At 41.3% G+C, this 27,818-nt stretch overlaps 1 protein-coding gene across 8 annotated transcripts in view; it reads right to left on the bottom strand.

Moving 5' to 3' along the window:
* Nucleotides 1-1,292: 1,292 nt before the first annotated feature.
* Nucleotides 1,293-27,818, bottom strand: part of FAM131A (family with sequence similarity 131 member A) — a 56,501-nt gene continuing 29,975 nt past the window's right edge. For 3 of the 8 annotated variants that reach the window (XM_088479710.1, XM_088479711.1, XM_088479712.1), the window contains exons 2-8: nt 22,127-22,207; nt 21,632-21,756; nt 17,719-17,799; nt 7,807-7,900; nt 3,845-4,027; nt 3,382-3,507; nt 1,293-2,909 (exon numbers count right to left, since the gene is read on the bottom strand). In XM_088479710.1, the coding sequence (XP_088335836.1) occupies nt 2,506-2,909; nt 3,382-3,507; nt 3,845-4,027; nt 7,807-7,900; nt 17,719-17,799; nt 21,632-21,756; nt 22,127-22,207 (1,094 nt within the window). In that variant the 3' untranslated portion in view covers nt 1,293-2,505. The remainder of the gene's footprint in view (nt 2,910-3,381; nt 3,508-3,844; nt 4,028-7,806; nt 7,901-17,718; nt 17,800-21,631; nt 21,757-22,126; nt 22,208-27,818) is intronic. The other 5 variants (XM_088479715.1, XM_088479714.1, XM_088479716.1 and 2 more) reach the window with 3 other exon arrangements.

The raw sequence follows: 27,818 nt of genomic DNA, 5'->3' as shown, positions 1-27,818 counted from the left end.
TGAAAGAAGATTTATCTTCCAACGCGGCAATGACCCAAAGTAATCAGCAAAAACCACAGTGAATTGGATAACAAGTGGCCAGGTCAAATCCCAGATGTAAATCCAATTGAGCATCTATGCCAACATGTAAAGATTGCAGTCTACTAATGCTCACCATCCAACCTGCTTGAGCAATATTGCCAAGAAAAGTGGACTCAAATTCCAGTGTCTACTGTATATGTGCAAAACAGATAGACACTCACCCAATCAGATTCAGAGCTATAGTTACTGCCAAAGATGGGTCTACCAAGTATGAACTCTGGGAGGGTGACTACTAATGCAACCACTTATTTTAAGTTTTTCGTGTCTAATTCATTTTGGCAAACACTTGCACTTTTTTTTTAAGCAAATCACCGAGCACTTTGAATTGATTAGTGGGAATACATTTCAATTACATCCGTTACACTGCACAACAATGAAAATGTTTCCGATGTGAAAATACTTACTTCTAATTGATTTCAGCATGCAAAGAATGAATATAACATTTAAAACTCTCAGTTAGCTCTGAGTTCCGAGATATAGCCCATTTATGACAATGTAGAGGTATTCCTAGTGAAGTGGGCAGAATGGAGAGAATCTTACCAGCAATCTGCGGTAATTAGGCCTAATGACCCAATTAATTTAATCCGTTTTTTTTCCCCTCCCCTATTCAAATATATGCAATTCACAGGATTACCCACACAAGATAACTGTGGTGCACTGTGTGACAAGCATAGTGAGCGATTCCACCAAGACATTTCAGCAATGGAACAAAGATATCAGGGTCGGTGATTCACTACTGTTGGACAGTGACAAGAGTTGCCCCAGAAGAGGAGTACAAGCGACAAGCAAAGAGAACGCACCCCCATGAATAGGCCACTATATTAGATTTCATATGCTGTATGTTTGTTTTGTTTTGTGTTCTTTTTTGTGATTGAATTAAATAGTTGTTTTAATTCAATCAATCAAGAAAATGTCAGATTATTTTAAAATAGCTTTTCACTATGGCTCTATTACTAATGTACATACAGTATAGTGCAAGTAGTGTAGCTCAAAAAAATAGAGCTAGTAAAAACATTCTGAAATCATTTTAGTTTTTCTTGACCTCAAATTAGTAATGTATGACTAAGTTTAGAAAGGAAACAAATTAAAAGTATTACATTTGTTGTACAGTGTTATCTTCCATTTTCTAACATAGAAAACCCTCCCCCCCCCCCAAACACACAAAATATATATTCTCTCCTCAATGTCAACACCAAACAATAAACTCAGTATAAACTCCAACGCTTGCATTTTATATATATTTATATATACACAGCCGGTCATGTATTTTCATAGACGCAGGAAAATGAGATACAAACTTTTGATGTTACCGCACAAGACCTTTCAAGAGCAGCAAACAGACAAGTACAAAACTCTAGAAAAGAAGGGTCACCCCTGCACACAGCATGCGCCCGCAGAGCATCACAGGGAGGAGGGTCTCCACAGTGTCACCGGAGCTCCACAAGTCCTTTTACAGTCCTGAGGCTGCACTAATGTCACAGAATCCATCACATACCCAATGTTCCTCACATCTTGTGTCTGGAACCTGTGTCGCAGAGGGAACCACAGAGATGCAAAAAGTTCCAGGATATGACTTGGACAAGCCGTGCTGCCACTGTCCCCAACCCGGAATTCCACCACCAACGCAAAAATTAGGCTGGAGGTGGCATTAGTGGGAGGTGGATTCAAGTGGAGTGCAAGACATGCAGACAACAGCTTAAGGGCCCTCCACTGAACCAGAGTGGTGCCTCAGGGCAAGAATCATGCAAAATAGACCAAATTCTTGAGACAGATAAAACAGGCAATAGTGATTACAAAAGAAACAAAGGGACTAAAATAACAGTTATTTAAATAACTCCACTCATAAATAATTTGTTAAATAGGATTTTTTCCTGAAATTGTTGGCTGAAAATGCTGAAATTCTCTGCTGATACCACTTCCCACATAATTTCTTAAGGAAGGACATTCTTAGCAACCTCTGCAGGCATGGAAATAATCAGTGCAGTGTAGGTTGTTTCCATGGTTACAAAAGTTGCTAAAAAGTGTCAGTCCTTAAAAACCTACCAGTGAAATGGCAGCAACAGTGTCTTTTTCAATTATAAGATGGCAAATTCAGGCAGAGAGACTATATCATCAGGGGTTATAGTAAATTACAGTGCCTAGCATAATTATTTTAAGTAGACAATATTTTTGAGTGGAGATGGCCTTAAAGGAGGTGAAAATAATCAGTAAATAAAAATACATAGATTTACTAGAAAGAAAAGTTCAATGTTGGTGAAGATAATGAATAAAATTATATAATAGATTATAAGAAAAAGTGAAGTAGTTGATGACTGAGTTAATGCCCTCTGGTTAGTCCATGATTTTGTGAAACCAAGTGATATAAAAAAATTTAAAACTAAAATGGGACTTGTGAGCGGGTGGCAGTGGTAGTGTAACTGTAGGTCATGGTTGGTCTTCCTCATCTTCATCTAAAGATACAACGCCAGAAGACACCACATCTGAACCCTTCCTATGCAAAGAGAGCATTCCAGATCCTCGATTTATAGAAGGGAAGGAAATCAGCTCGTCCTCACTGGGACTTAAACAGGATTCAGAGAAGGACATGGAATATGACGAGTCCTCACATTCCATATCCTGGAGGCGATCATAGGGACCTGGAACCGACTGAGGTTTGATTAGCAAAGACTCTTCGACCAGCTGAGTTGGAGATCCCAATAGCAGCTGTTCCTCATCTAGGCTGCACAGACTGGAGCACAGAGTCTCAGGAGACAGGGTGCGCGAGGATTCACTATCACAGCAGCATATACGCGAGGACACCAAATCCTTCTGTACTGGGTTCAGGAGGTCTACAGAGAAAAAAGGTGGAGAATTCTGTCATATAGGCATAGAGAAACCACTGCTTCTCCCTTGATCGGTTATTATATATAAAACACACACTATTTTTTACCCTAATGTTATGCTAAGTATTTATAAATTATGGATTCCAAAATGAATGCCAATGGGTAATGTTCAGGATTAAATAGTTGTTTGGAAGGCATGAAAGTTGCTTAACATTTAAGGATAGCGGTTCCATAACAACATTATTTTTTACGTAAGTCCACCCAGTACTTAGCAATATGAAGCCAAGTTTCCTTTGAACCTTCAATATAAAAAAAAACAAAAACACAACAACAACACTTGATGGCTCTATTTTTGTCTCATGCAACAGGTAAAAATATAGTTGAATATTACAGATAATCTGAAGTTATTTCTAGTGGCCAGATGGCTTCAGAATTTGACCTGTATGTAATATTTATTTGTAAAGATACACCCCCCTACCTGCAGGCTGGGGATGCTCCATAGGCTGCAGCTCCTCATCATATGAATCATCGGTGGAATCTTCACCATCAATTGATGACCAAGCTCGAAGTTTAGCTTCCGCTATAGCAAACTGCTCAGCTACTCCTGGTAATACATGAAGAGTGGAGAAAGAAGAGTTACAGGAAACACAGAAAGGGGTAGAGTTAGTATCAATAAGCAATTGTTATGGATGGACATGGAAATGATGGGAAAATAACATAATATGAATAAGAGGAGCCAAATACATAATGGTGGGAAAATCATAGAGGAAAAGCAGAGAGTTATCCCACCAATGATATAATGACAGTAGCAATAGCATTGGAACACGAGAAAAAAATTAACAATATATAAAAAAGGAAAGACAGGAACAATGAAGAGAAAGAGTGAGTAAGATAAATTTTTTGACTTTACCATCTAATACTTTTCAACTTTTTTTTTTTACCTGCTGCAAATCGGGCCTCCTGTTCACCCTCACTCAAATGCGAGTATGAATTGAAGTGTGTCTCTAGAGCTGCAGGAGAGTCACTGGGCTTGCTCCAGCCCTTCCACTCAATCAGATGAGCCACACGTCCCTGAGCCATTGCTGTAGGCTTGGTCACATGATCCTTCACCACCTGTGAGATTCCTGTTATATGGAGACAAGGCAGGGGGAACAGAAGTGTCCATCTAATTATATGCATACAATTGTGTTTGTGTACAGCAGTTTATTCATATATGTATGCATTTCAGTGTAATTGTGTGCACTTCTGCATTGTTTGTATATATCAATTATTGTTTTCAGTTTGACAGACATATTGCTCCTATAAAGAGATTATGTAGAGCATACATTTAATATTTATCTTATGCTTCATATATGTATACACTGCTATAGATAAAATCTTGTATAAACAAGTGATGTAATCACTTACAATCAGTTGAGTTCTGAGGTCATTATTTCAGTTATCATTAGGAAAACGTACCTGGTACTGTACAGTAATATGTGCATGAGCATATTGGCAGCTCTGTGGGCCTGATTCAGAGATGTACGCTGTCCTGATATTTACGCAGTTGAGAATTATCGGTCAACTGTGCATGCATCATGGTCAAGCTGTGCACGTACCAAGGTACCGTTGCAATACCGCTCGCAGTGAGGATTACTTAGCAAAGTGATTGACAGTCAGGAACCGTTTGGGGGAGGTAACGGGGAGTGGTGGAAAAGAGAGCAGGTGTATCCTGGCCATTTTCGGGGTGTGTCATGGCCTGCATCTGTGATCCCGTACGCAGATAAAGTGGTCCCAACGTCTCTGTCCAGACGTCCATTCTGCGTTACCATAAGGCTACTGAGATAGCGGATTATCAAATGATTTGCGATGGAGGCTGCGTATTTGTATGCACTTGCTTGGATCTGCGAAGACACCTATGGGCGTCTCAATACATTTCGACCCGGCTACAGCATTAGCATAATTTGGCACAGCAGCTGCATGCGGGTTTGCAGCTGTGAATCTCTCTGAATCAGGCACGGTGTAGATTAGTAAATATGTAGCTTTTTGTCTTGAGGACATGGAACATTTTTTAGATGACCTCCGTTTCTCACGAGTATTTTCTCAGTAATAATTTTGGCAATCATTTACAAATATGCACCACCCCTCTAGATTCTATAAAACAGGTAAGACGGCAACTCAACTAAAAAATAAACCTACCAGAAAGAATGACCAACCAAGTCTACTTAAACTCCTATGTGGGGGCAAATCTTTCCTCTACTGACATTACACATTACTCCAAGCTGCATAGCTCCTATAAGAGTCTGCTACAAATATAGAATGAGCAACTCCTTCAAAGACAAGGGGCTAGATTTGACAAAAGTGGAGGTGTGGACCATACCAATTATATACTGGCTGTCATCTATATGGTACATTCTGGAAAATTATAGCTACTGTCGAATTTGATTTGTTGCTATGGGTAACACTTCACTTTTGTAAACCCGCACTTTAGTAAATTTACATTAGAGGTCTCTGTCCTATTGGATAAGGCTGGGCTGCCCTGACAAAGCGAGTTGGAAGCATCTTGTTACAAGATCACTGAACAGAAATGTGGCCTGAAGAATCCCACATGGATATTTTTTTTTCTCTCAAAGTGCATCTTCTAATCTTGTATACAGCACCTCACCATTCACCTAGGGGGAAATGTATCAAGTATTGGAGAGAGATAAAGTGGAGAAGTTGTCCAAAGAAACCAATTAGCTTCTGTCATTTATCTAGCACAGACTTTGAAATGAAGCCGACTGGTTGCTCTGGGCAACTTCTCCACTTTATATCTAATCTCAATGGTTTGATACATCATTTAGCCAACTACACTCAATTCTCTAACCCAGAAGCTTCCTCAAGGTACCCTAACAGTCCAGATTTTCAGGATATCCATGCTTGAGCACAGGCTGCTTAATTAGTACCTCAGTCCATTGATTTAAATATGTGCTCAAACATGGATATCCTGAAAACCTGGACTGTTAGGGTGCCTTGAGGACTGAGTTACGGAACCACTGCTCTAACCATTTAAGAAGGCTCTTGGAATTCTAATCAAATATCATTTTTCCATCATGGAATGATATAATGCCTTGCCAAATGATACTGCTGCACAGACTTTTGTGTGCTCCTTGTGAATGCCCCAAGTTGTGCTTTCTGATACCCTTCAAAAATAATAATAATGGCTTTTAGATGATATCCTAAGCATATACAGTACAGGCAGCAGAGATTGCATTTCTTCATGATGTGTGAGACGTATGGCCACCCTGTGGCAGATGATACCACTAACGTCACATACACAATCTATATGCTCTACAAAAAAACATTTTGGATGGAATATACTACTCCAGGTCTATCATTTCCTTTCCCCATTTCTTAGCTATGTATTAGTTGACAACCCTGTTTTTCCTACTGGGAAATATTCAACACCTGAATTTTTTTGGTTTACCATAAGCAGACTGGTTACACCATCTTCTTACGTTTAATGGAACCAGGACTTTGAAACTCTCTAATCAAGATCTAAAGTAACATACGTATAGCAAGATTTTTAGGTGATTAAAAATAAAACATTTACCAAAGCTAAGACATCACTGCTGACATTGGCGACTTTTGATAATATGTGATGCCAGTCAGTGGGAACTGTCCTCCCAATATATTTGGCCGTGAACTCAGGACTTTTCAGAATATACCTGCCCTATGTTACTAAAATTAGAAATATAACTGGTCTGTCACTAAACTTCTTCTAAATGTTCCATAAATATACAGGCAATAGAATCAAAATATAAAGTGCTATATCAATGTTATCAATAGACTAACCCCTGCATTCAACGCTGATCGCTGAATTTAAAGTGGTTAAATGGGAGATATTGTGCCTGATCCAGAGTAGTATGCAAACCAAATCAGATCATGAGAGACCTGCGTATGTGCAAAATCTGTACTGTGCATGTGAATGTCTCTCTCTTCGAGATCGCTCACAGTTCCCCCAAACTACAGCACGATTAACAAGCTGTTCGGAGGCGGGGAGTGTGTGGGGCCGGCCTCCGTTCCCAGAAATGCCTATTGCAGAAGATCCGATGCTGCGTCTTAGAACGCAGAACTCAGATCTGCCATGCAGAAGGAGGAGTCTATTTACACCAGACGTCTCCTGCTGCATTTGCATATGAGATGTACATTATGGCACAGCAGATTCCCTGTGGCTGGGCAATACTGTACAACTCTGGAACAGGCCCATTGCACAGGCTGAAAACTCTGGTGCATATATGACTAAAGAGGGAAGTGTGAGACTGAATGCATTACTTGATTTGCTCTTTCAACAATATGGGACCCTCTTCAGCATGGAATTCCTCGCTCATAGCAGCTACCCGTCCCTAATTTCTAGTGACAGGTTTTAAAGATTTGTCCCAGCAGAGAGACTCTGAATTCTGTTTTAAAATATTGTCAACTATACTCACCGTCTGTGACATCACTTCACAAAAATCATGAGCAATACAGAAAGTGACTATTTAGTACAGAAGAGTTACAATCCCTTTCAATACAATTGTTATAATATCTCCAAATAATCGTCGCACTTGGGCTATGTAATTATGTTTGACTGAAATTTGTATTGTACTAAGGTAACAATTAAAAGGCAAATAAATGAGTAATTAACCAAATTTTTAACTGGCTGCATATAAAAAGGTTACTGCAAACAGAATTGTATGCAATTTGCCACATTACATAAAACATTGTCTCAATTATAGCTCCCCATCTTTTACAGGAGGAACCAAGAAGAGTTGCACTAGTGAAAAAAGTGTCTATTTAATTATTAATGTTGCAGTACAGAAAAGAGTCCATGAAACTCTGCAGGAAGATGCATGTACACCATCATACAGTTATTGGCTGTGATAAAGGAACCTTATAAACTCACCGTAGAGGGAGGAGCGAGCAAGGGCTGTGATTTCATGGATAGTGAGTGCTCGTCGAGACTTGGGTAACATTTCACCAGTGTCTTCAACATGTAACTGCCACAAAAGAAACACATCAGTCAGTAAAACACCATTATTATTGTTCTCTTTTATATATAAAGCTCCAAATTGCACAGCGAGAGACTCATGGAAGAAAAAAAAAACATAAAATAACATGAAAAAGAGGCTACAGGTTTCCCTGCCCAAATGAGCTTACAATCTAAGAGTTGTGGAGACACAATACATAATGCAGAGGAATAAAAGTTGTATCTGTAGTGGGGAGTTTGTGTGTGGCTACAGTAAAGCATAATCAGCCACCAATAATAGAGCAACCATGCAGGACTGTCAAAGTGACATGGTCAGGACCCGTGAAGCTAGGAATTAGGCTGTGGGATGGCACAGAGATATAGTCAGAAGGTGAAGTATAAGTGAAAACTGCAGGATGGCATAGTAGCGTGGTCAAAAGGAAGCAGAGGAAAATAGAAATCAGAGTGTATGGTTGCACATTTACATGGTCAGAACTGTTCAGTGTAAGCTAGGGGGTATATTTCCTAATAATCGTGTCTGGCCGAGATTGCATTCGAGAATTCCCTATTGTTTAAACTTCAAGATTTACGAAGACAAACATGAGTGCAAACGAAAATTAAATTCCACATGAATTAGATGGTAAAACACGCAAAAGAAAGTCAATAGACCTTCAAACCAACACGCAAGTACTTGATTCTTAGTAAATCCATGAGTCCTGTCTAAAGCATGTATAAAACACACAATAGAACAGGAAGCAGAATAAAAGATATGAAGTGCCTGTGATGCTCTTCCAATACACTGCACATATCAGTGTTCATCTGTGCAGTGCTTCTGTTATAAATAAAATAAAGGGTTAAAATGAAGAAAATAAATGGCGTGAGGTGCCCCCCTCCATCCCTCCAAAAAAAAAAAAAGCATAACCAGCCCTGAACCTCTGGGCCAGGTCTGGTACAGGAAAATCGGGAAAATAACCGACATGGGTGGAAATGGTCAGAAGGGTGCAGTGGAATCTAAGAATAAGGCTGCAGGATGGCACAGTGACATGGTCAGAAGGGTGCAGTGGAATCTAGGAATAAAGGCTGCAGGATGGCACAGTGACATGGTCAGAAGGGTGCAGTGGAATCTAAGAATAAGGCTACAGGATGGCACAGTGACATGGTCAGAAGGGTGCAGTGGAATCTAGGAATAAGGCTGCAGGATGGCACAGTGACATGGTCAGAAGGGTGCAGTGGAATCTAAGAATAAGGCTGCAGGATGGCACAGTGACATGGTCAGAAGGGTGCAGTGGAATCTAGGAATAAAGGCTGCAGGATGGCACAGTGACATGGTCAGAAGGGTGCAGTGGAATCTAAGAATAAGGCTACAGGATGGCACAGTGACATGGTCAGAAGGGTGCAGTGGAATCTAGGAATAAAGGCTGCAGGATGGCACAGTGACATGGTCAGAAGGGTGCAGTGGAATCTAGGAATAAAGGCTGCAGGATGGCACAGTGACATGGTCAGAAGGGTGCAGTGGAATCTAGGAATAAGGCTGCAGGATGGCACAGTGACATGGTCAGAAGGGTGCAGTGGAATCTAGGAATAAGGCTGCAGGATGGCACAGTGACATGGTCAGAAGGGTGCAGTGGAATCTAGGAATAAGGCTGCAGGGTGGCACAGTGACATGGTCAGGAGGGTGCAGTGGAATCTAGGAATAAGGCTGCAGGATGGCACAGTGACATGATCAGAAGGGTGCAGTGGAATCTAGGAATAAGGCTGCAGGATGGCACAGTGACATGGTCAGAAGGGTACAGTGGAATCTAGGAATAAGGCTGCAGGATGGGACAGTGACATGGTCAGAAGGGTGCAGTGGAATCTAGGAATAAGGCTACAGGATGGCACAGTGACATTGTCAGAAGGGTGCAGTGGAATCTAGGAATAAGGCTGCAGGATGGCACAGTGACATGGTCAGAAGGGTGCAGTGGAATCTAGGAATAAGGCTACAGGATGGCACAGTGACATGGTCAGAAGGGTGCAGTGGAATCTAGGAATAAGGCTGCAGGATAGTACTGTGGCATTGCCAGTAGGGAATAGTGCAACTGGGAACTTGTCAGCCAATTCCATTTGACTCCATCTGCCCACATCAGTGTCTTTGGAATCACACCCGTAAATCAACCTGTGCCTAGTTTGGAAGATTAGTGGATGTTCCACATTATGGGACTGAGACTGAGTGGCACACTCTTTCCCATGTGTATATCTGTGTGGGTGAATATGCAAGGACTGAGACACCCACTTTTAGTATCTATGCACACTGTAATACAGATTGGTGTGTCCTTACATGCCACCATAGGTCGCACCATTGAAAATTGCACCAGCCCTATTGAAAGTGCAGTGTCTCCATCTGACCATGGCTTCCTATGCCTGTGGCTGCGAGTCCATGAGCCAGACTTTTTTGCGTTCACTTCAAGCCACCACCCAGTCACACCCATTATTTTTCTGCCACCTTTCTGGTACCATCTGTCCTGATAGCAACAGCACCTACACTCAAGGTAACATATGTGCTGTAGGGGTTTTCAGGACTCTACGCAAATGCCCGTTCATCTATGTGAACATCAGCTTCGGGCGAGTCTCAGAATCAGGTCCTATGTGCAGGGTGGAAACAATTGAAACCTCAGTTTAGGATAACCCACTTTATTCATGTAAACTTTCAAATTCTCCTAAAGAATCCATGTGCTTCACCATAAGACTAGTGCAATTATGGGCAAATGAACCTTAATAACACAATAAAGATGTATCTATGAAAGCCAGTTATAATCCTACACTGTGACACTAATAGCTATTTACTAATGATAATAGCCTTAACTGTTTCAAGTAAAATCTCCCACAGAGCTTCTATTATATTATGGCACTTTAACGTAGAACCATGCTGTGTTTAAACAGTTATTCTTATTGAAACTTTAATTTGGTTCTTTAAGACTTAGGTGTCAAATCACTATTTTAAAACTAAGGTTCCTAACATTAATATGATGAAATATTTTCTGCATATGAGGTCGGGAACTCTCATTAATTATTCACCAGTTATGAAATTTGGGGATATTTTTGGAAAAATAGTTTATGGCCAAGACATTTTGTCTTAGCATAGTACAAGTAATGACTGAATTGCAGATGGTGGCTGCATCCAACAGTGTCCTCTGAGCTGCATATATCACTGATGCCCATGTATGTATACTGTGCAATTTCCCTCAGCTACTGTATTTTACCCATTGCATTTGTGCAATACACCTACAGAATACACAAAGGGAAACACAGGATAATGCAGAGTTTGCACACAAATATAAACCAACTGTAAATGCTACATCTACATTATTAATGACAAACGAAAATAAATTTTAAAAGCATGAAAAACATTGTCGATAATGAAGAATGCAGCATTTACTACTCAGGTACTCATCTTCTTCCCTGTGAAACGGTTTTTTTCTTCACCTGTAATTAACACTGTGGTCGGTGTTGCTGCCTTATCATCAGGAAGAAAATACTGCAATATCTGTACGTGCCACACACAGGGGCCTGATCACAGGTGGACACAATAACAGCCGTGATGGAGTCCTTTGCAGCAGTGCGACTGCATCTTTATGCTAATGCTGCAGCCGATGGGATTTGCGCAGAGATGCCCACTGGATGTGGCGCTAATCCGCTGCTGTGTGTATTAAGATGCACCATCGGCAGTACACTGGTTGGACCATCAAACATTGCACCAGGCGCAGAATCGCTATCTGAATATGGCCACCAAAATCAGTGCAACTACGGCAAAAGCGGCAGTCCCTGACCTTGACATGGCCTCGTCTGGCTAGCCACCCCGTTACCACCTAGGAATACCCACTGAAATTGCCTTTATCTGCATCCAATTTCGTTGCGGCTTTCGGCGGTAACCATAGGGACACATGCGTACTGCGACTCTGATGCATGCATAGACTTAAAACAAAAATGTATGCCCAGTATTCTCCCCAGAAAATTGTGCCAGCCAGGTGGCATTAAGAAGTAACCAGACAGGGGGAGAATAATAACAATGTGCAATAATTAAAAATGTTGATAGAATTTTTAAAAACTCTTGCAGATAGATGTATGCCTCACTGTACTACCATATGGCCACTATATGCCTCCCCGTCCTACCATATGGCCACTATATGCCTCACCGTACTACCATATGGTCACTAATGCCTCACCGTACTACCATATGGCAACTATTTGCCTCCCCATCCTACCATATGGCTATTATACTGCTCATGTACTACCATATGGCTACTATATGCCTCCCCGTCCTACCATATGCCTACACATCCTACCATATGGCCACTATGCCTCACCGTACTACCATATGGCCACTATATGCCTCCCCGTCCTACCATATGGCCACTATATGCCTCACCATACTACCATATGGCCACTCTGTGCCTCATGCTACCATTCACCTCATAATGCTACATTGTCCACTGCCTACTTTTTAATGTGCCACATACCCATACAAAGAAAGTACCCACCCCTGCTTGTTGCTACTGCTGCTTTCTGGTTCTGCTGCGAATATACCAGAATATACCACTTTAACTGGTCACAGCTTTTGTTTGATGCAGCCAGGAACTGAAGGGGAGAAGCCACGGGCAGGAGGCGGCGGAGCGGAGATAGATATCTTTTGGCTTGGTGCAAGGAAAGCACTACTAATGGCTGGGATGACTGCACTAAAAGTGCTATCATGATGATGTTAAAGTTCATGCTCCAGCCTGACACAGAAGGGGACAGATAGCTATCCTTAGGCTGGGTACAGGAACCAGACAGTCAGGATTAAGGTAAGTATTCTAAACCTTGCCCCAACAATCTCACCCCTCCTGCAGCCTAGCCCTAACCGTCCCCTCCCAAAGCCTAACCCTTCCCCTAACCCTAACACTTACCGCTGGAATGTGTCGGTATTGTGACAGTCGGCATCCTGACCACCGGGATCTTTACTACATCCCCTGGGTACACATTTCCTGAACCTATTTTTCCAGAAAAATAGCCCTGTATATTTATATATGGCTGGAAAGAGCTGCTGATTGCAGGGGGTAATTACCAAGGTCTTGTGCACGAACATTGTTGCATTAACAGTGTTCTACAGATAATGTTAAAACTTGCTTTAGGTTTGGGTTCTCTGAACCGTAAGGGAAGTTACAGCAATTTTCGCCGGACTACGGCTTATGTCTTTGATAAGCAGTCCACTTACAAGGTGGTCTACCTGTAAGAGTCATTAATAGGTTCATATGAATTTATGGCGCACAAAGTCTAGTTGATCAGGTGTTTTCTCAGCCATATGTCATCCATAATGTCAATCAATTACTTATCCAACTTCCGATCATTCATTTTTATTGAATATTTTCAAAAAGGGGGGGGGGGGACACAATGCGGGAAGTAAGGAGAATTAAAAATGTATATAAAAATATTTTAGACTTGTTATATTATCTAGTAATTGACTACTCCATTCTGATAAGGAGTTCAGTTTGTTTTTTAAACACTATAGAAAATATGGGGGGGGGGAATTATTATTAGAATAAGGATAGCGTTATTGAAAAAAATAAGGGTGGCACAGATTATATTTATAAATACAATGATGGGGGAACACATATTTAAAAACTAATGGGGGCACGGTCTATTGCTATTCTAACAAATGAGGCACAGTCTATTAGTATTCTAACAAAGGGGCACAGTGTTTTACTATTCTAAGGAGCACATATTACTATTATAATGGAAACATATTAATGTTAAAGGGTACACAGTGTTAAAATACAAAGAGGCACACATTATTATTATAAAATGAAAGAGTCCAAATATTTTTAGACTAATGTGGGCACATATTTTACTAAATGGGTGTTATTAGACTAAAGGAGCATCAATAATATTTATTACACTGAAGATGACATACTTATTTTTTTACTATCGCAGACACATAATTATTAGACTAAAGGTGGGCACAGATAAATGTTATTAGGCTACAGTAGGAACATTTACAGTTTATTCTATGGTACCCACCAGCTAGGGGTACCAGGATTGGGCCAATGCTACTTAGCATGTCTGTGTGGTGCAGTGTGTCTTTAGTACACAGATAGCAGTGCATCACGCCCCCTCAGTGGGCCCCCTCCATTGCCTTTACCTGGTGGGCCCTGTTAACAGGTGACCCTTTAGTACATTACACACAGCCCAAGGCTTAGCTCCATCAAGAGGTGTCAAATCATTTTTCCCTCCTGTTTACAGTTGTAGCAGCAACCAGATAAAGGAAGAATGGTCACACTGATGGAGATCCAATGCAGTAAGGGGGCGATTCAAATGTTTTTTTGGGTGTGATAATTAATGAGCGCCCAGTTTGATATTTAATTGTTCTGGGCGCTCATTAATTATCGCCGTCTTCGCCGCCCAAAAGACGAGGTTTAGCCGTCTAAAATGGCTAAACCAGTCTTAATTTCTGGCTAGGGTGCGCTATCTGCGGTTAGCGCGCCCTAACCAGGGTGTTTCAGACACATTTCTGCTCGCACCCTCCTGAGATTTGCTCTGTCGGTCATCGTAAAAAAAAAGCCGCCGGCAGAACAATTGAATTCCCCCTTTTCTACACTTCTATGGTACTTGAGATTGATAACCGTCATTAACTGATGGATGCTACAGCTGGGGGAGGAGAGGTAAACAAAATCAGGGTGTGATGGGTGAGCCGCATTAAGCAAGTTGAAGGGCGATTTAATTTTTTTTTTTTTTTTTCTGAATTGCTATAAGACATGGAAAAGGTTGAATGGAGGTGGTGAAACTAAAGTGATACGAGGTAAGTGAAAGAGAGCAAGTTAGAATAGGAATAGTGGTTGGAGATTGGAGTGTTCGGAGGATCCCCACCATGTGTGGTGATTTGGAAAAATCAGGTTCAGAGTTGAAATTGTGCATAATGGTCACCTCAGCTTTGCCCAGAATAAAGTCCTTGGCGAAGTTTTAGGGAAGCAGAGTACTTGGAAATGGCGGAACTTACCCGGCTTGCTAGGACCCCCAAGTATGGCCCTCAGTTCCATCGCTGGCCCAAAGCTCACAATTCAGCTTTGTCATCTGATTAGTACATTTGGATTTATCTTCCAAAATAAATGCTACTCTCCTCTACTCTACATGAGGATATGGTCTGTAATGTACAGTATTGGGAATGCTAAGGAGACATTTAAATACCTAGGGGGAGATTTATCAAACCTTTGAGAGATATGGGGCAGATGTACCAAGCTCTGGAAAGTGATAAATTGGAAAGTGATAAACTACCAACCAATCAGCTCCTAGCTGTCATTTTTCAAACACAGCCTTTAACATGGCAGTTAGGAGCTGATTGGTTGGTAGTTCATTACTGTCTAATTTAGCACTTTCCAGAGCTTAGTACATCTCCTCCATAGTACCTAAGTGCCATTTTACAGGCTGTGCTAGAAAAATTACATTTAGAAGCTGATTAGTTGCAATGAGCAACTTTTCCACTTTCTCTCTCCAAGATTTGATAAAATAAGCTCCCCAGCAGATCGAGGAGATTTATCAAAGCTTGGAGAGCGATAAAGTGGAGAGAGATCAATCAGCTCTTGTAATTTTTTAAACACAGCCTGTAAATCACAGTTCAGAGCCGATTGGTTGGTACTATGTATATATATCTCACCGCTTTATCGCTCTCCAATCGTTTATAAATCTCCCCCATAGTATGAAAAACAACAGTAAGGGAAATTGAACATGCTCTGGATAAACACAGAAGCTGTTAATGTACATACTAGGCAGTCCATTTGCTATCAGCTGTCAACATTCCATATCTCAGTGTTGGTTTCCATCATCTCTTATACACACCTGACTTTTCAGTGTAATGAAAGAGAACTCTCTCAAAATAAGCATGTTCAATACAGAATTTTTCAGATACCATCCCAAACAATGACGAAACACCTGTCTGTCTATCACTAACATATCAGCAACACAGCCTGGGACACATGCATGATAAGAGTCATAAAAGACTCCAACTTTTAAAAACACTGTTACATCCTGCGGTTTCTGCCTCCTTACCGACACGGCTACATCCAGCTGTTTCTGCCTCCTTACCTAGTATGATCACTGTCACAACACTCATTCTGGCCCCTGTTATTTATTTTTTACTGACTTACTGTAACATAGCCTGGGCTGCGAATTTCTCTGCTCAGGCTGTCTGTCACTCCATTTATTCTACTCACCCAGCTGGCTTCCGATGACATTTTATGCTCCATTCAAAGCACTATGTCTATTGTGCAAGTCTCTTCACTCCCTTGTAGCTATTTACATCTCAGAGAGGGACATTTATGAAAACTAGAATACGGGGAAATATGCTGGACCCACAGAACTTATGAACCATTTGCTTCTGTTGTCTAAGCTGTACTAGAAAAAGACTGCTAGATTGTATTGGTTGCTAGGAGTTACAGCATATTTTATTGTGCATCAGTCTCATAAATGTCCCACTACTTACTACACTATCCTGTATATTTCCCACACATACATGTTTTATCATGACCAAAGCCTTATCCTATGGTGTTCCTTGCCGTCCCCACCTTCAGATAGCTGCCCAACATCCTCCAGGTTGATGTATGTGCTGAAAGGACGCCTACAGGTTCTTTTTGTGTTCCTAAAAACTAAATTAAAATCATAGACTCCCTGGGGCAGAGATCCCTTACTTATGTTTCTTCCATGTCAGCCAATACAAGTTTATTTTCCCTAGTTTTACTACTTCCTGCACTGTCCGGTAATATTATAAAGTGCTGATAAACTTCCACATACATTAACAGAACGGTACTATGCATAGGTAACAAAACATATGTAAGCCTCTAGTTGAAAGTGGATGATTGGATACCTGAAGAAACATATTATGAATATACAGTACATAGCTGGTTAAACCCGGCTAGATAAAATAAATACAGAGACACAGTAAAAATTAGAAGGAAAGAACTAGCATATAGAGAAAAGTACAAGAAACAGGGAGGTCAAGTTGGAAAATTTCTTAATAAACTGGCTTACCGCAAACCATTACTTTGATAGCGAACCAGTCAGAATTCCTACCTTCACACAGCACTGACAGGGAAGGACACACGCTGAGACCCAATGATAAAGATTTACACTGCTCCATAGTACTCACTATACAGACTGTCAGGAAGAACTTCAGCAACCACAAATGCATCCTCGCTGGTGTCCTCACACTTACCTCTGTTATTCAGCTGTGCAATGCTCACAATACACGTCCGTATACATGTATTCAGTAGCACTGCCAAAATAGTGGGACTAATTGAACCTGCATGACTAATTGAATTCCCCAAAAAATGAATGTCACTTTAAAGTGAGAAATATTTTTGAAAGCCTTATCTTTTTGCAAATAAGCACAAGTTGGAGCAGCAGATTGTGCGTTGCCATGTAAAAGGTAGAACACAGTATATACGGGCAATTACAGTTTATAACTCACTTCTACTTTGCAGTAAGTTTTGAGACGGTACATAAAAACATTACGTACATCACTTCGTGCTGCATTGCATGATAAATCTTATAAACAAAAGCATAGACATTCTAATCAAAAGCCTAGACATAAAGCCTCTTTTGTTCATTAACACACAATGCACAATCTGGTACTTGTTTTGATGCAAATTGATGGCAAAGTTAAATAATATTTCACTACCTAAATGATCTTGAATTTAGAACATTATACATATGCACACACTTACTTAGTGCCCGCTTCTAACTTACAGAGCAGATCTCTATAATTAGCCGGTAACAAAATACAATGAAGAGAGTATATAGAATAGCACTTTAAACAATACTGATCATGAAACCCAGTACACATACCACTACCCCAGAACTGCCCAAACTTTTGGCTGTTCCTCTGGTCTGTTGCAGATCTTCCCAACTCAACACACACGCGTTGCTCTGTCAGGGAGAGAGAGGAATGCATATAGTGCTCTTTAATATAATGTGCCACAGAGGCAGAAAAGCATTTCATGCTCTGCAAAAAAGGGGGAGCACAACATGCTCTGCAGTTTTCCATCACATACAGTTTTATAGCAGGTGGTGCCCACTCTCCCCCTCCTTCCACCTACTCATTGAGATCCAACATCAACAAGGTGAATTTCTATGGAAACCTCAGCATGGAGAGAATCTCCCAGGATACAACGAGAACACGTCAGGTGGGGGAGAGAAAGAGAAATAAATAAGGGGGATATAAAGCAAGGAGAGGAGGAGTTAAAGAGCAGGGAAATGTTTTCTTCTCCCAAATCATCTCAACTAACAATTATTAATGAGATTTCCTGTTAGAAGTCAAACGCCACAAGCTAAGGAAGTGAGCAATGAGCCTTAAAGGTAAATGGCCTTCATGGCAACCTGCCTTGTTCAAACACTTAATAAAAAAAAATAAAAAAATCCCCCCAGAAAAAAATAACAAACATTTTCACTTAAAGTGACAACAGAAGGTAACTAATAATGTGTGTATTTTAAAAGTGTTAGGCTAGCAAAATAAAATGTATTATAACACTGCTTGTAGGCAATGCTTGCTGCTATCATTTCATGCCACATTTATTGTACAATGAGCACAAGGCAGTGTACCACAATTTGTCTTTAAGATGATGTGCATGCCAAAGTTGCAATATACTCAACATCGCCAAACAACGTGTGACTGCAGTAAGGTCTTCTTTGAGTCAATCATTTTTGCACAAGCACTATATACAGTACAGTCACACGGCTATAAACGTAATAAGCCTCCTTTAGAGTTACAGTAAGAGTAACCACAGCTAAGTGGTGGAAATGCAAGGAGCAACATGCAAGGGGGCAATTGCAATATTGTTTGCATGCATGGGGAAATGCAGTCTCATTTTGTATTAAAATACCTGCAATCTTTATTTTTAGACTGCTATTTAGGGTATTATTTATTATTAAAGTGATAAGGCTGCTTATTTGTGGCAATAAATATTATAACATACACACACACACACACACACACACACACATATATATCTCTATCCACAATTTAACAAAAATATAATGCCGGGGGTCACTGAGCGATACTCTTAAAAATAACTTGTAAAATGTCAGCTGAGATCCTGAGTACACAAATTGATGTTAAAATAGAACCTTTAGTTATATTATAGAAATATTTAATTCTCACCAGAAGCATGGTTGCATCAACCATTATGGAATCTAGGCTCAAGCCTAGGGCCCCATGGACGGTCTTTATTTACAATTTTGTTAATATTATATTGAGGTTATTATTCAAGCTTTGTAAGTTGTGGTGTCCTGGTCTGGGTGGCCCAGTATTATCAGGCCTAAATGTGGTGGCCCTGGCATTGCTTTCTTCCCTGGTGGCTGGATCCTAGACGGAGACCAGCCAGCAATGAGCGGTATTCTTTCCAGAACCAAACCCCTTATTTCTCTCCTGTCTTCTTCACCCCTTCCAACCAATAATAGCTTCCTCCATAAGCTTTAGAGAACAGGTCAGTGTCTTGGGGAGGATTCATTGTATGTGGGGATGGGGGGATGGCAATAACATTTGTACTCGCCTTAGATAATGCTATGTATGGTCTGGTGTGTGTGGGTGATGTCGATATTATGCGGGGACTGGTGTATATGATACACCAGCCCCTGTATTCAGGTTATGTGGGGCTTGTGTATGGTGATATTCTTTTTATTTGGGGCCTGGGGTGTGTGGGAAAGCATTATTTTAGGTGGGAGCCAGTGTGTGAGTGGTATTCATCTTATGTGGGGGCTAGTGTGAGTGTACTAGGTTATGTGGAAACTTGGTTTAAGTTTATAGTTGGATAGTGTCGGCGCTATGGTTGTTATGGGGCTTATTAATGTTATATAAGACTTGGTTGGTGCACTAACAGAATGCAGGGACTATAGTTTTTTTTTTCCATTTAGGGATAACAATGGCATGGGGTTTCTTTTTATTAAATATGGATGCTCGTAGTGTATAGTGTGATCGTTGGGCTATCAACATATTATAGGGGCCACACACACACTTATGTGCATATGATACATGCATGAGCGTCACTTTAAAAGGAGGAACTGTGCAGAGTGAAGCTGAGAAAGGCTGGGATCAGGCGTATACTAACAATATCCTGCCTATTTACTTAAACTTGTACATGCACCCTGCCAACCTTGTCCACTGTGTTCTTAAACCACTAAAGAGTGGTGAAGTAGCAGAGTTCTCAAAGTGTTGGTGTTTGTATCACTTGGTCGGCAGGGTGAAACGGTGGTTAAAGTTAAGCGGTAAATTTTAAAACCATCGTGGAAGTGGCGCTGTTAAGTTTTTACAATGTCCCATGTGTAATTAACAAACACCTATATCACCCCCACTCCACCCCCAAATAAAAACCTTAGCTCTTTTACACTTTGAAAGACTCTCTGTAATACCTAAAATTCTCTATATTATGTAAACAGCGTTGTAAATATAGTGGGTGCAGGGGGTACCATTGCAATGGAGCCTGAAGGATTAGGTATCTCACCTTCGCTGCACTAAGCTCACACTGGCATCAACCGCCAGCTAAAGAGGCATCATGGAGGGAATAACCTCCAATTTTGCCATTCCGGTGAGTTTCAAGTCGCCATATGTAATAAATGTGAATAGATGCAAAGTTGCCAAAAACCAGCCTGAATCAATCTCTACATGAAGAAATTAATTGTCCTGATTTTTATAATGTGAAACATACAAGACGACAGACTTAATAGTTCTGAAGTCGGCAAAAATGCGCCAGAATAACTAATGAAACAATAGACAAGGCTCTGGGCAGAGTATGTATAAGAATAAATGCATCCCATATGTACAACCAGAATTAGTGCTTCTACTTTGGCTGGTTTTAATTGCGAGGACAAAGTGTGGGGTCCCCCCGATTTTGCCATTACCAGTTAGGACTGCGGGAACTCTAGCAGGGGAACACGGAGAGTGAGGTCTCCACACAGCAATCTCCCAAGTTTTCCCCATTAGTGTATGGTGAACTACTGTATGCTGAGTGAAATTGTTAAAGTGTTTTGATTCCGGTTAAAACCTTGTTAAGCATTTCAGTTTTGGTTTATTAAGAGAAACAATCTAGCCAAATTTCAATTGTTAGTCTTTTGTTGTCTTTATCTTATTTATAAGCTTTTGCTTCTTTACATTATTTTATTGACTTTAAGTAAACCATGCTTAATTTTGTTAATGCAAATGCAAATTGGAGTTTCTGTTGCTAAACCTGGTCTTGGAAAATGCAGAACTTTTTATCAAGTACAAACGCTGCCATCTTGTCACACAGATCTGCATCCTTCTTGTAAAAAACAGGTGCATGCAACCAAATAAAGCGCATGACATTACAAAATGTAATTTGTGCTGTGGCTGAACAATTTAGAATTTTCGTCAATGACCGTAACTGGGTCCAGCACACAGGGATCAAATAATAAATGGCATTTAAAATTTAAACACACACACTTTTTCAAATTATTTACGCACCACAATCGTTAATTGTTTTATTGATTGCTACAGCAATCATGCTGCAATGCCACAGACTAAGTAGTCATTTTCATACCAAAACAATTACAAAATCATTTGTAAGCCTGCACATCATGTTGTATTTGAGAGTGATGAAATACACACTGTTGATGTGTAAACTTCAAATATAATATGCCATTAACCTCCTACATAAGGTGAACATGCTTGCCCATGCAGAAAATTCCTGGGGTTAGAGGGGCTTTGATTTTGCAGTGCTTTAGAATAGTGTGAAAGTTCATGTGTCACCTCTAGGAACTCCTGGCTCTCCGATGGGACTCTCAGGGTAAACCTTGGTACAGAGTATGGCTTTTTCTGATGATAAAAAGCAGCAGTGCACCTTCCCTCACGCCACTCCACACGCAGAGCATCCACTGGGGGAACACGCAGGAATTAGTGAGGACAAGAAAATAGAACAAGCAGGGAGCAGGGAGTAGCACGTTACAGGGTGCTGATACCACTGGCGTGCATTGATAATAGTATGTCAGTATGGTTTGGATACTGCTAGAAGTTACAATGTATGCGCTATTGATGCAGAGCTATTGTGAAAAGTATATGTACTGTATGGTTAATTACTGTATTAGAGAAGTAGCAAAGCAGGGTCTTTTTGAAGAAAAATTTACATTTTAACATAAAGCAAAGAAAAATTGGGAAAAAAAAAAAAAGAAATTGGAAAGGAGATTACATCAAATTCATTGTTACAGTTTATACAGCATAAACAATGTTTCAGAGTGATCTACACACCCTCCATAAGGTGCAACAGTTGTCTTGCATCCACTTCTCCTCTGTGATGCTCCATACAGCAATTCACCACCTTAGAGAAATCTGATCAGCAGGGAAGGGAGAGATCACTTACAAGACCAGTTACATAATAAATAGAAAATAAAATTGCATACATAACTGCAATAATAAGATGAATGATAACGTTTGAGTGATTACAAAAAGTATTATTGTAATATAAAATCTATATCTAGACATAACTTACACAAGAGAGAGAAATGAAACACTTAGCAGAAATTGGCTCAATATCTGACAGTAACAGAAAAACCGCAGGGGGAAATGTATATGAAATGGGGCCATATTATCAGCCACTGTACATGCAAGAGAATTATGGGCCTGATTCAGAGATGTACGCAATGCCGATATTTGCGCAGTTGAGCGATTATCGTCCGACTGCTTATGAGTCTTAACCGCAATGCGCAGCGATTGAATTGCAATCAAATGTGACTACGGACTACAGACAGAGGCAGTTGTGTGGGAAGTAACAGGGAGTGGCGGTTATTACACAGGCATGTCGTGACTGTTTTCGGGACGTGTATCTGCCTACATCTGCAATCCCGTATGCCGGAAATACGGCGCCAGCGTCTCAGTTCTGCATGACCATAGGATTACTCAGTTGGTCTATTATGGAAGGATCTGTGACCACGCACTTCTTTGGATCTGTGAAGCCGCCAGTGGGTGTCTCAATACATTTCCAGCCGGCTACAGCATTAGTATACTTTCGCACAGCGTACATATCGGAATCAGCTTCTATGTCTCTATTATGTTTCTGTAAAGTATTTTATCTGGCATTCTAAAGCTTTTATAACAAATGCAGAATTTTCTGCTTAAACTATCATACTGGGATGTAGTTTTGTGTATGAACTAAAACCATGTTTCTCTTTAAAATAATAATAAATTGACTTTTAAGGCTAATGCCAAAGAAATAATAAACCAAACAGCACAAGAAGAATTACAGACAAGGGCTAGTCACGAGCCCATCAGCTCCCTCCTGTAAGGCCTTATTTACAGGCCCTCTATTTAGAGAAAGATTCCTATGCAGTATTGCATTAGCACTGCGGCCACACTAGGCTGAATGACCGCTTTAAAGCAGGATAATTACCAACTAATATAAATGGAGCCTAAAACATGCTATTATTCTGCACAGACCAGTATGTCCTATTAGTTATATTAGCCATCATCATTGCTCTGATAGCTAGAATGTGGATGTTTGCTTATACCCGTTAGGTCATTGTAGCAGGGGGTGCAACTACTATGGGGTCCACAGCTGGGAGAAGGATACAAGGGCATCTGCCATATTAAAGCTCCATTTGTGTATTTTTTCACTCCTGGAGGTCCTACAATATATCTAGCTACGCCGCGGCTGTAGCTGAGTCTCTATTAGCCTGTGGATTACAAATGTAAACTGGACCATGATAGAAGTATTTTATCTGGAGAGCGAGTAATCACTCAGAAATGTATAGAACATATACTATCATTTTTTCAGGCTTAAACGGATTGTCAAAAAAGAGTTTGTTTCCTAGAACAACATGGATCTTTTGTGTATTTATCTACAACAATTCTTAAAACTAGTCATGTTTTGAATGGACAATAGAAAATGTTCTATAAACAAAAGCTTGCACAGATCAAGTAGAATATACTGAAAGCTGGAATGTTCTGATCTCTCCTGTCACTTCTGTAGAGACACATCCTACTTGTGAGAAGGAATAGAAGAACCTATGCCCTTTACACAGATACAAGCCTCAATGTCTACTAATATAATCAACACTTCTGTGCATTTGCATTTCTTTATAACAGGCCCAGTGCCTAATGACTTTAGAAAGACAGTAATTCAGCAAACATCTAAGAAATGTATACATGGCACTCACAATTCAAATGACAGAAGATCTCTATCGATTATTTCAATGCAAGACCATACAGAATTGTATCACAGGCATGTTCCTTTGAATGTTGCCTATATACATATACAGGCTTAATATTGTTCAGCTTCCTTCCTTCAGGGATTGCTCTCAAAGCATTGAAGCAACGACACAAGTGATGTTGGGTGAGATGTAAAGGGAAGATCAGGCCGCATCTCCCATATTTACCAAGCTCCGGAACGTGTTACTTTCTGTACATGGCATTGCCCAATAGAAGACTATGGGCTTCTTTTTGCATTGTGCACAGAGAGGGATCCAATCGGATCTCTTCCCAGTATCACCTGCATCGTGCGCCTCAATGCAATGTGTGCGCAGAAGAATTCCTGGGTCATAAACCTGGAAGTGAAATCACAAAGGGAAACTCCTTTTTTGGGGGGGGTTGGGGCGGTCCTTTGCGATTTTAATCGCAATTCCAGGTGCATACCGGCATTATTAACGCTGGTATGTACCCGATAAGTGGCAAGACATATCAAATCCAAAATGCGATGAGTTAATCACGCCTGCTGTGAGAAATGAGTAGAATGCAAATTGGGATTTAATATAAAGCATGTTTTTCTGATCATGTGCAAAAAAAAATAAAATGAATATATCAATGAAAAAGTAATGGGCCACAACGCTGACTGAATGACATATCTCGGGTCCCGCACAGATTTTCTAGGGCTCACCGTTTCATACCAAGTCTATCACAAATTTCCCATCAGGAGGTTATCCTGCTACAGTCCCATCAGGGGATGGTATCAGTGTTTCCATTCCATAACAGTCTTCTGACAAACATGATGGGGGTTACACTGCACAGTAGTTACCACAGTACAGCCTCACTCTGTAAACTAAATTTTTATGATTCTTTGATGCGGTCTCCCGATACATCTCAGTTAGCACAGTGTAAAGAAGATTCTGCTAAAAAATAAAAAAATAAAGTGTTTTTTTATTTTTTATTTTATTTACAGTAATAGGAAATACTTCTGCTGGCCACCAGGCCACAATAATGTTAGGGCAGGAGAGAGAGAGAGAGTGGGAAAGAAAAGTTATATAGATAAGTGATATGTTAGTAGAAAAAGGATACATCACCCTGAGCAATGATGGAGCTATTATGGGGAGAAGTTTCTAAGTAACCCTTTAGGACCAGTCAGCTTTAGTAAACTTGTGTTGAGAAACTGAACATTAATCCAGCTGAGAAACATGTGGCTGTGGTAAAAGACTTCTAAAAATGTTAAGAAAGTTGTCATCTTCTTTAAATTGAATCTGTCCATTGACAAAAGTGTATTTACCTCTACTACAGTAGTAATACTGCTTGGGTGTATCTACAACAAAGCCCTAAGATCCATATAACTATGGTGCCTATAAATGACTGCTGGCATGTCAGTATTTTATATACAGTACTCTCTCTTTATATGGTCACAATCCTGGCTCCTATAAATGACAAGCTGTCTCTTATCTATACCAATAGTCCAATACTGAATAAATGGGAAGGAAAAAAAGCTGGTCAGTAGAATATAAATGCTTAGCTACATATGCATAGATCACAATTATAATCAATTAAATTGGTTTCCTTTTCCAAAAGCTTTGATGGAAAACAGTTGACTAGTATAAGGCAAGCACAATTTGTTGGCCTTGACAGTGGAGTCATCATCTATTACTGTACACAGAACTAGACAAAACCCAGTTCACCTGAAATAAAGTGACATTTTATATCCTGATATGTTCCTCATTTTGTTCAGTCTGTGCCTCAGAAGCAGGCAGTTGGGTGGTATTAGTTATTGTAAAACTGTCCCATTCTTACAGAGGGCCCCTTGCACCCGTTTATAAACAAAGCATAACCCTTTTAGCGCTCGCTATGACAACCTTTCCGAATTTAACAAACAGCAGTAATCTAAGATTGGCGCGGTGTGTTTGTTTATGTTAAAGCATCATTCTCACCATCTTTCTGGCTTCTGCGAAGCCTTCCAGGTACTGCCGGGCAGTGGCGGGCTGGGCCGGGGGGCAGGGTGCCATGTGCCCCCCGGGCCGCAGCATCATGCGGGCAGTCTGTGTCACTGTGACACAGACTGCACCGCGTGTGTAGTGCTGACTGGACGGAGTTCAGTCAGCGCTACACAAGTGACAAACACACAGCTGCCAGCATCGGCAGCTGTGTGTTTGTTTTGATCAGCAGCCAATGAGAGTCTGACAGACTCTCATTAGCTGCTTCTGCGCCCACTGCAGGAGCCGCTCCATCTTCCGGCTCCCGCAGTGGGCAATGGGAGAGGCGTCATGATGTCATATGACGTCTCTCCCATAATGCAGAGCGGCCCGGCCCGGGAAGGACAGACGGAGGAAGCGGGGATTCAGGTAAGTGTTTTTTTATTACGTGTGTCTACTGGGGGAGGGGTGGGCACTACAAGGGGGAGACCACTACTGGGGGCACTACAAGGGGGGGGACTATTACTACTGGGGGCACTACAAGGGGGGAACCACTACTGGGGGCAATACAAGGGGGGGGGACTACTACTACTACTACTACTAATGGGGGCACTACTACTACTGGGGGCACTACAAAGAGGGAACCACTACTGGGGGCTCTACAAGAGGGAGGGACTACTACTGGGGGCACTACAAGGAGGAGATCACTACTGGGAGCACTACAAGGGGGAGATCACTACAGGGGGGGGCCACTACTGGCGGCACTGCAAGGTGGAGACCACTACTGGGGGCACTACTACTGGGGAGGACTACTACTACTACTACTACTACTACTACTACTACGGGCACTACAAGGGGAGGGGACAACTACTAGGGGCACTACATAGGGGGGAGGGGACTACCACTGGGGGCACTGCATCGAGGGACCACTGTTGGGGGCTCTATAAAAAGGTCAATACTGGGGGTACTGCATAGGGGGGAGACTACAACTGGGGCCACTATTTAAGGGGCACTGCATAAGGGTTACCCCTATTGGGGGCACTGCATGGGGGGTGAACTGCTACTGGGGGCACTATATAAGGGGCACTGCATAGGGGGTACCACTACTGGGAGCACTATATAAGGGGCTTACTACTGGGGGCACAAGGGGCACTGCACAGGGGGGGGCACTACTGGGGGCACTGCATAGAGGTGATCACTACTGGGGGCACTACTGGAGGCCTGCATAAGGGGGTCCTCTCCTGGGGCACAGGGGGGCACTGCATATGGGCACCACGACGGGGCTGCTCCATATCTTTATTTTTACTTTACATTAATTCCATATGGACCCGCCTCCTCCTTGGAAAACTTGAGGGGGGGCGCCGTAGCACACACGTTCTTCGGGCACCCTGGCTACACTACTCCTCTGCCAGAGCCGCCTGCATGCATTTGCCCCCCTGGCTAAAAGTTGCCAGCCAGCCCCTGCTGCCGGATCCCCATGTTTATAAATGGGGCAGCACAGATGGTGTAAGGGTTAGCATTACTGCCTCACAGCACTGAGGTCATGGGTTCAATTCCCATCATGGTGGAGTTTGTATATTCTCCCTGTGCTTGCGTGGGTTTCCTCCGACACTCCAAAAATATACTGGTAGGTTAATTGGCTCCCAACAAAATTAACCCTAGTGTGTATGTATGAGTATGTGGTAGGGAATATAGATTGTAAGCTCCGCTGGGGCAGGGACTGATATGAATGGCCACATTTTCTCTGTAAAGCGCTGCGGAATATGTGTGCGCTATATAAATAACTGGTAATAAAGAAATAAATGGGGCCCAGAATGTTTAAACAAGTGCTGACCGGC

This window comes from Taudactylus pleione, unplaced genomic scaffold, assembly GCF_031769625.1.
Source record: "Taudactylus pleione unplaced genomic scaffold, aTauple2 ptg000244l, whole genome shotgun sequence".
In the NCBI taxonomy this organism is placed as follows: domain Eukaryota; kingdom Metazoa; phylum Chordata; class Amphibia; order Anura; family Myobatrachidae; genus Taudactylus; species Taudactylus pleione.
Note: the sequence above shows the minus strand (reverse complement) of the source record. Positions and strands in the feature narration are given on the sequence as shown.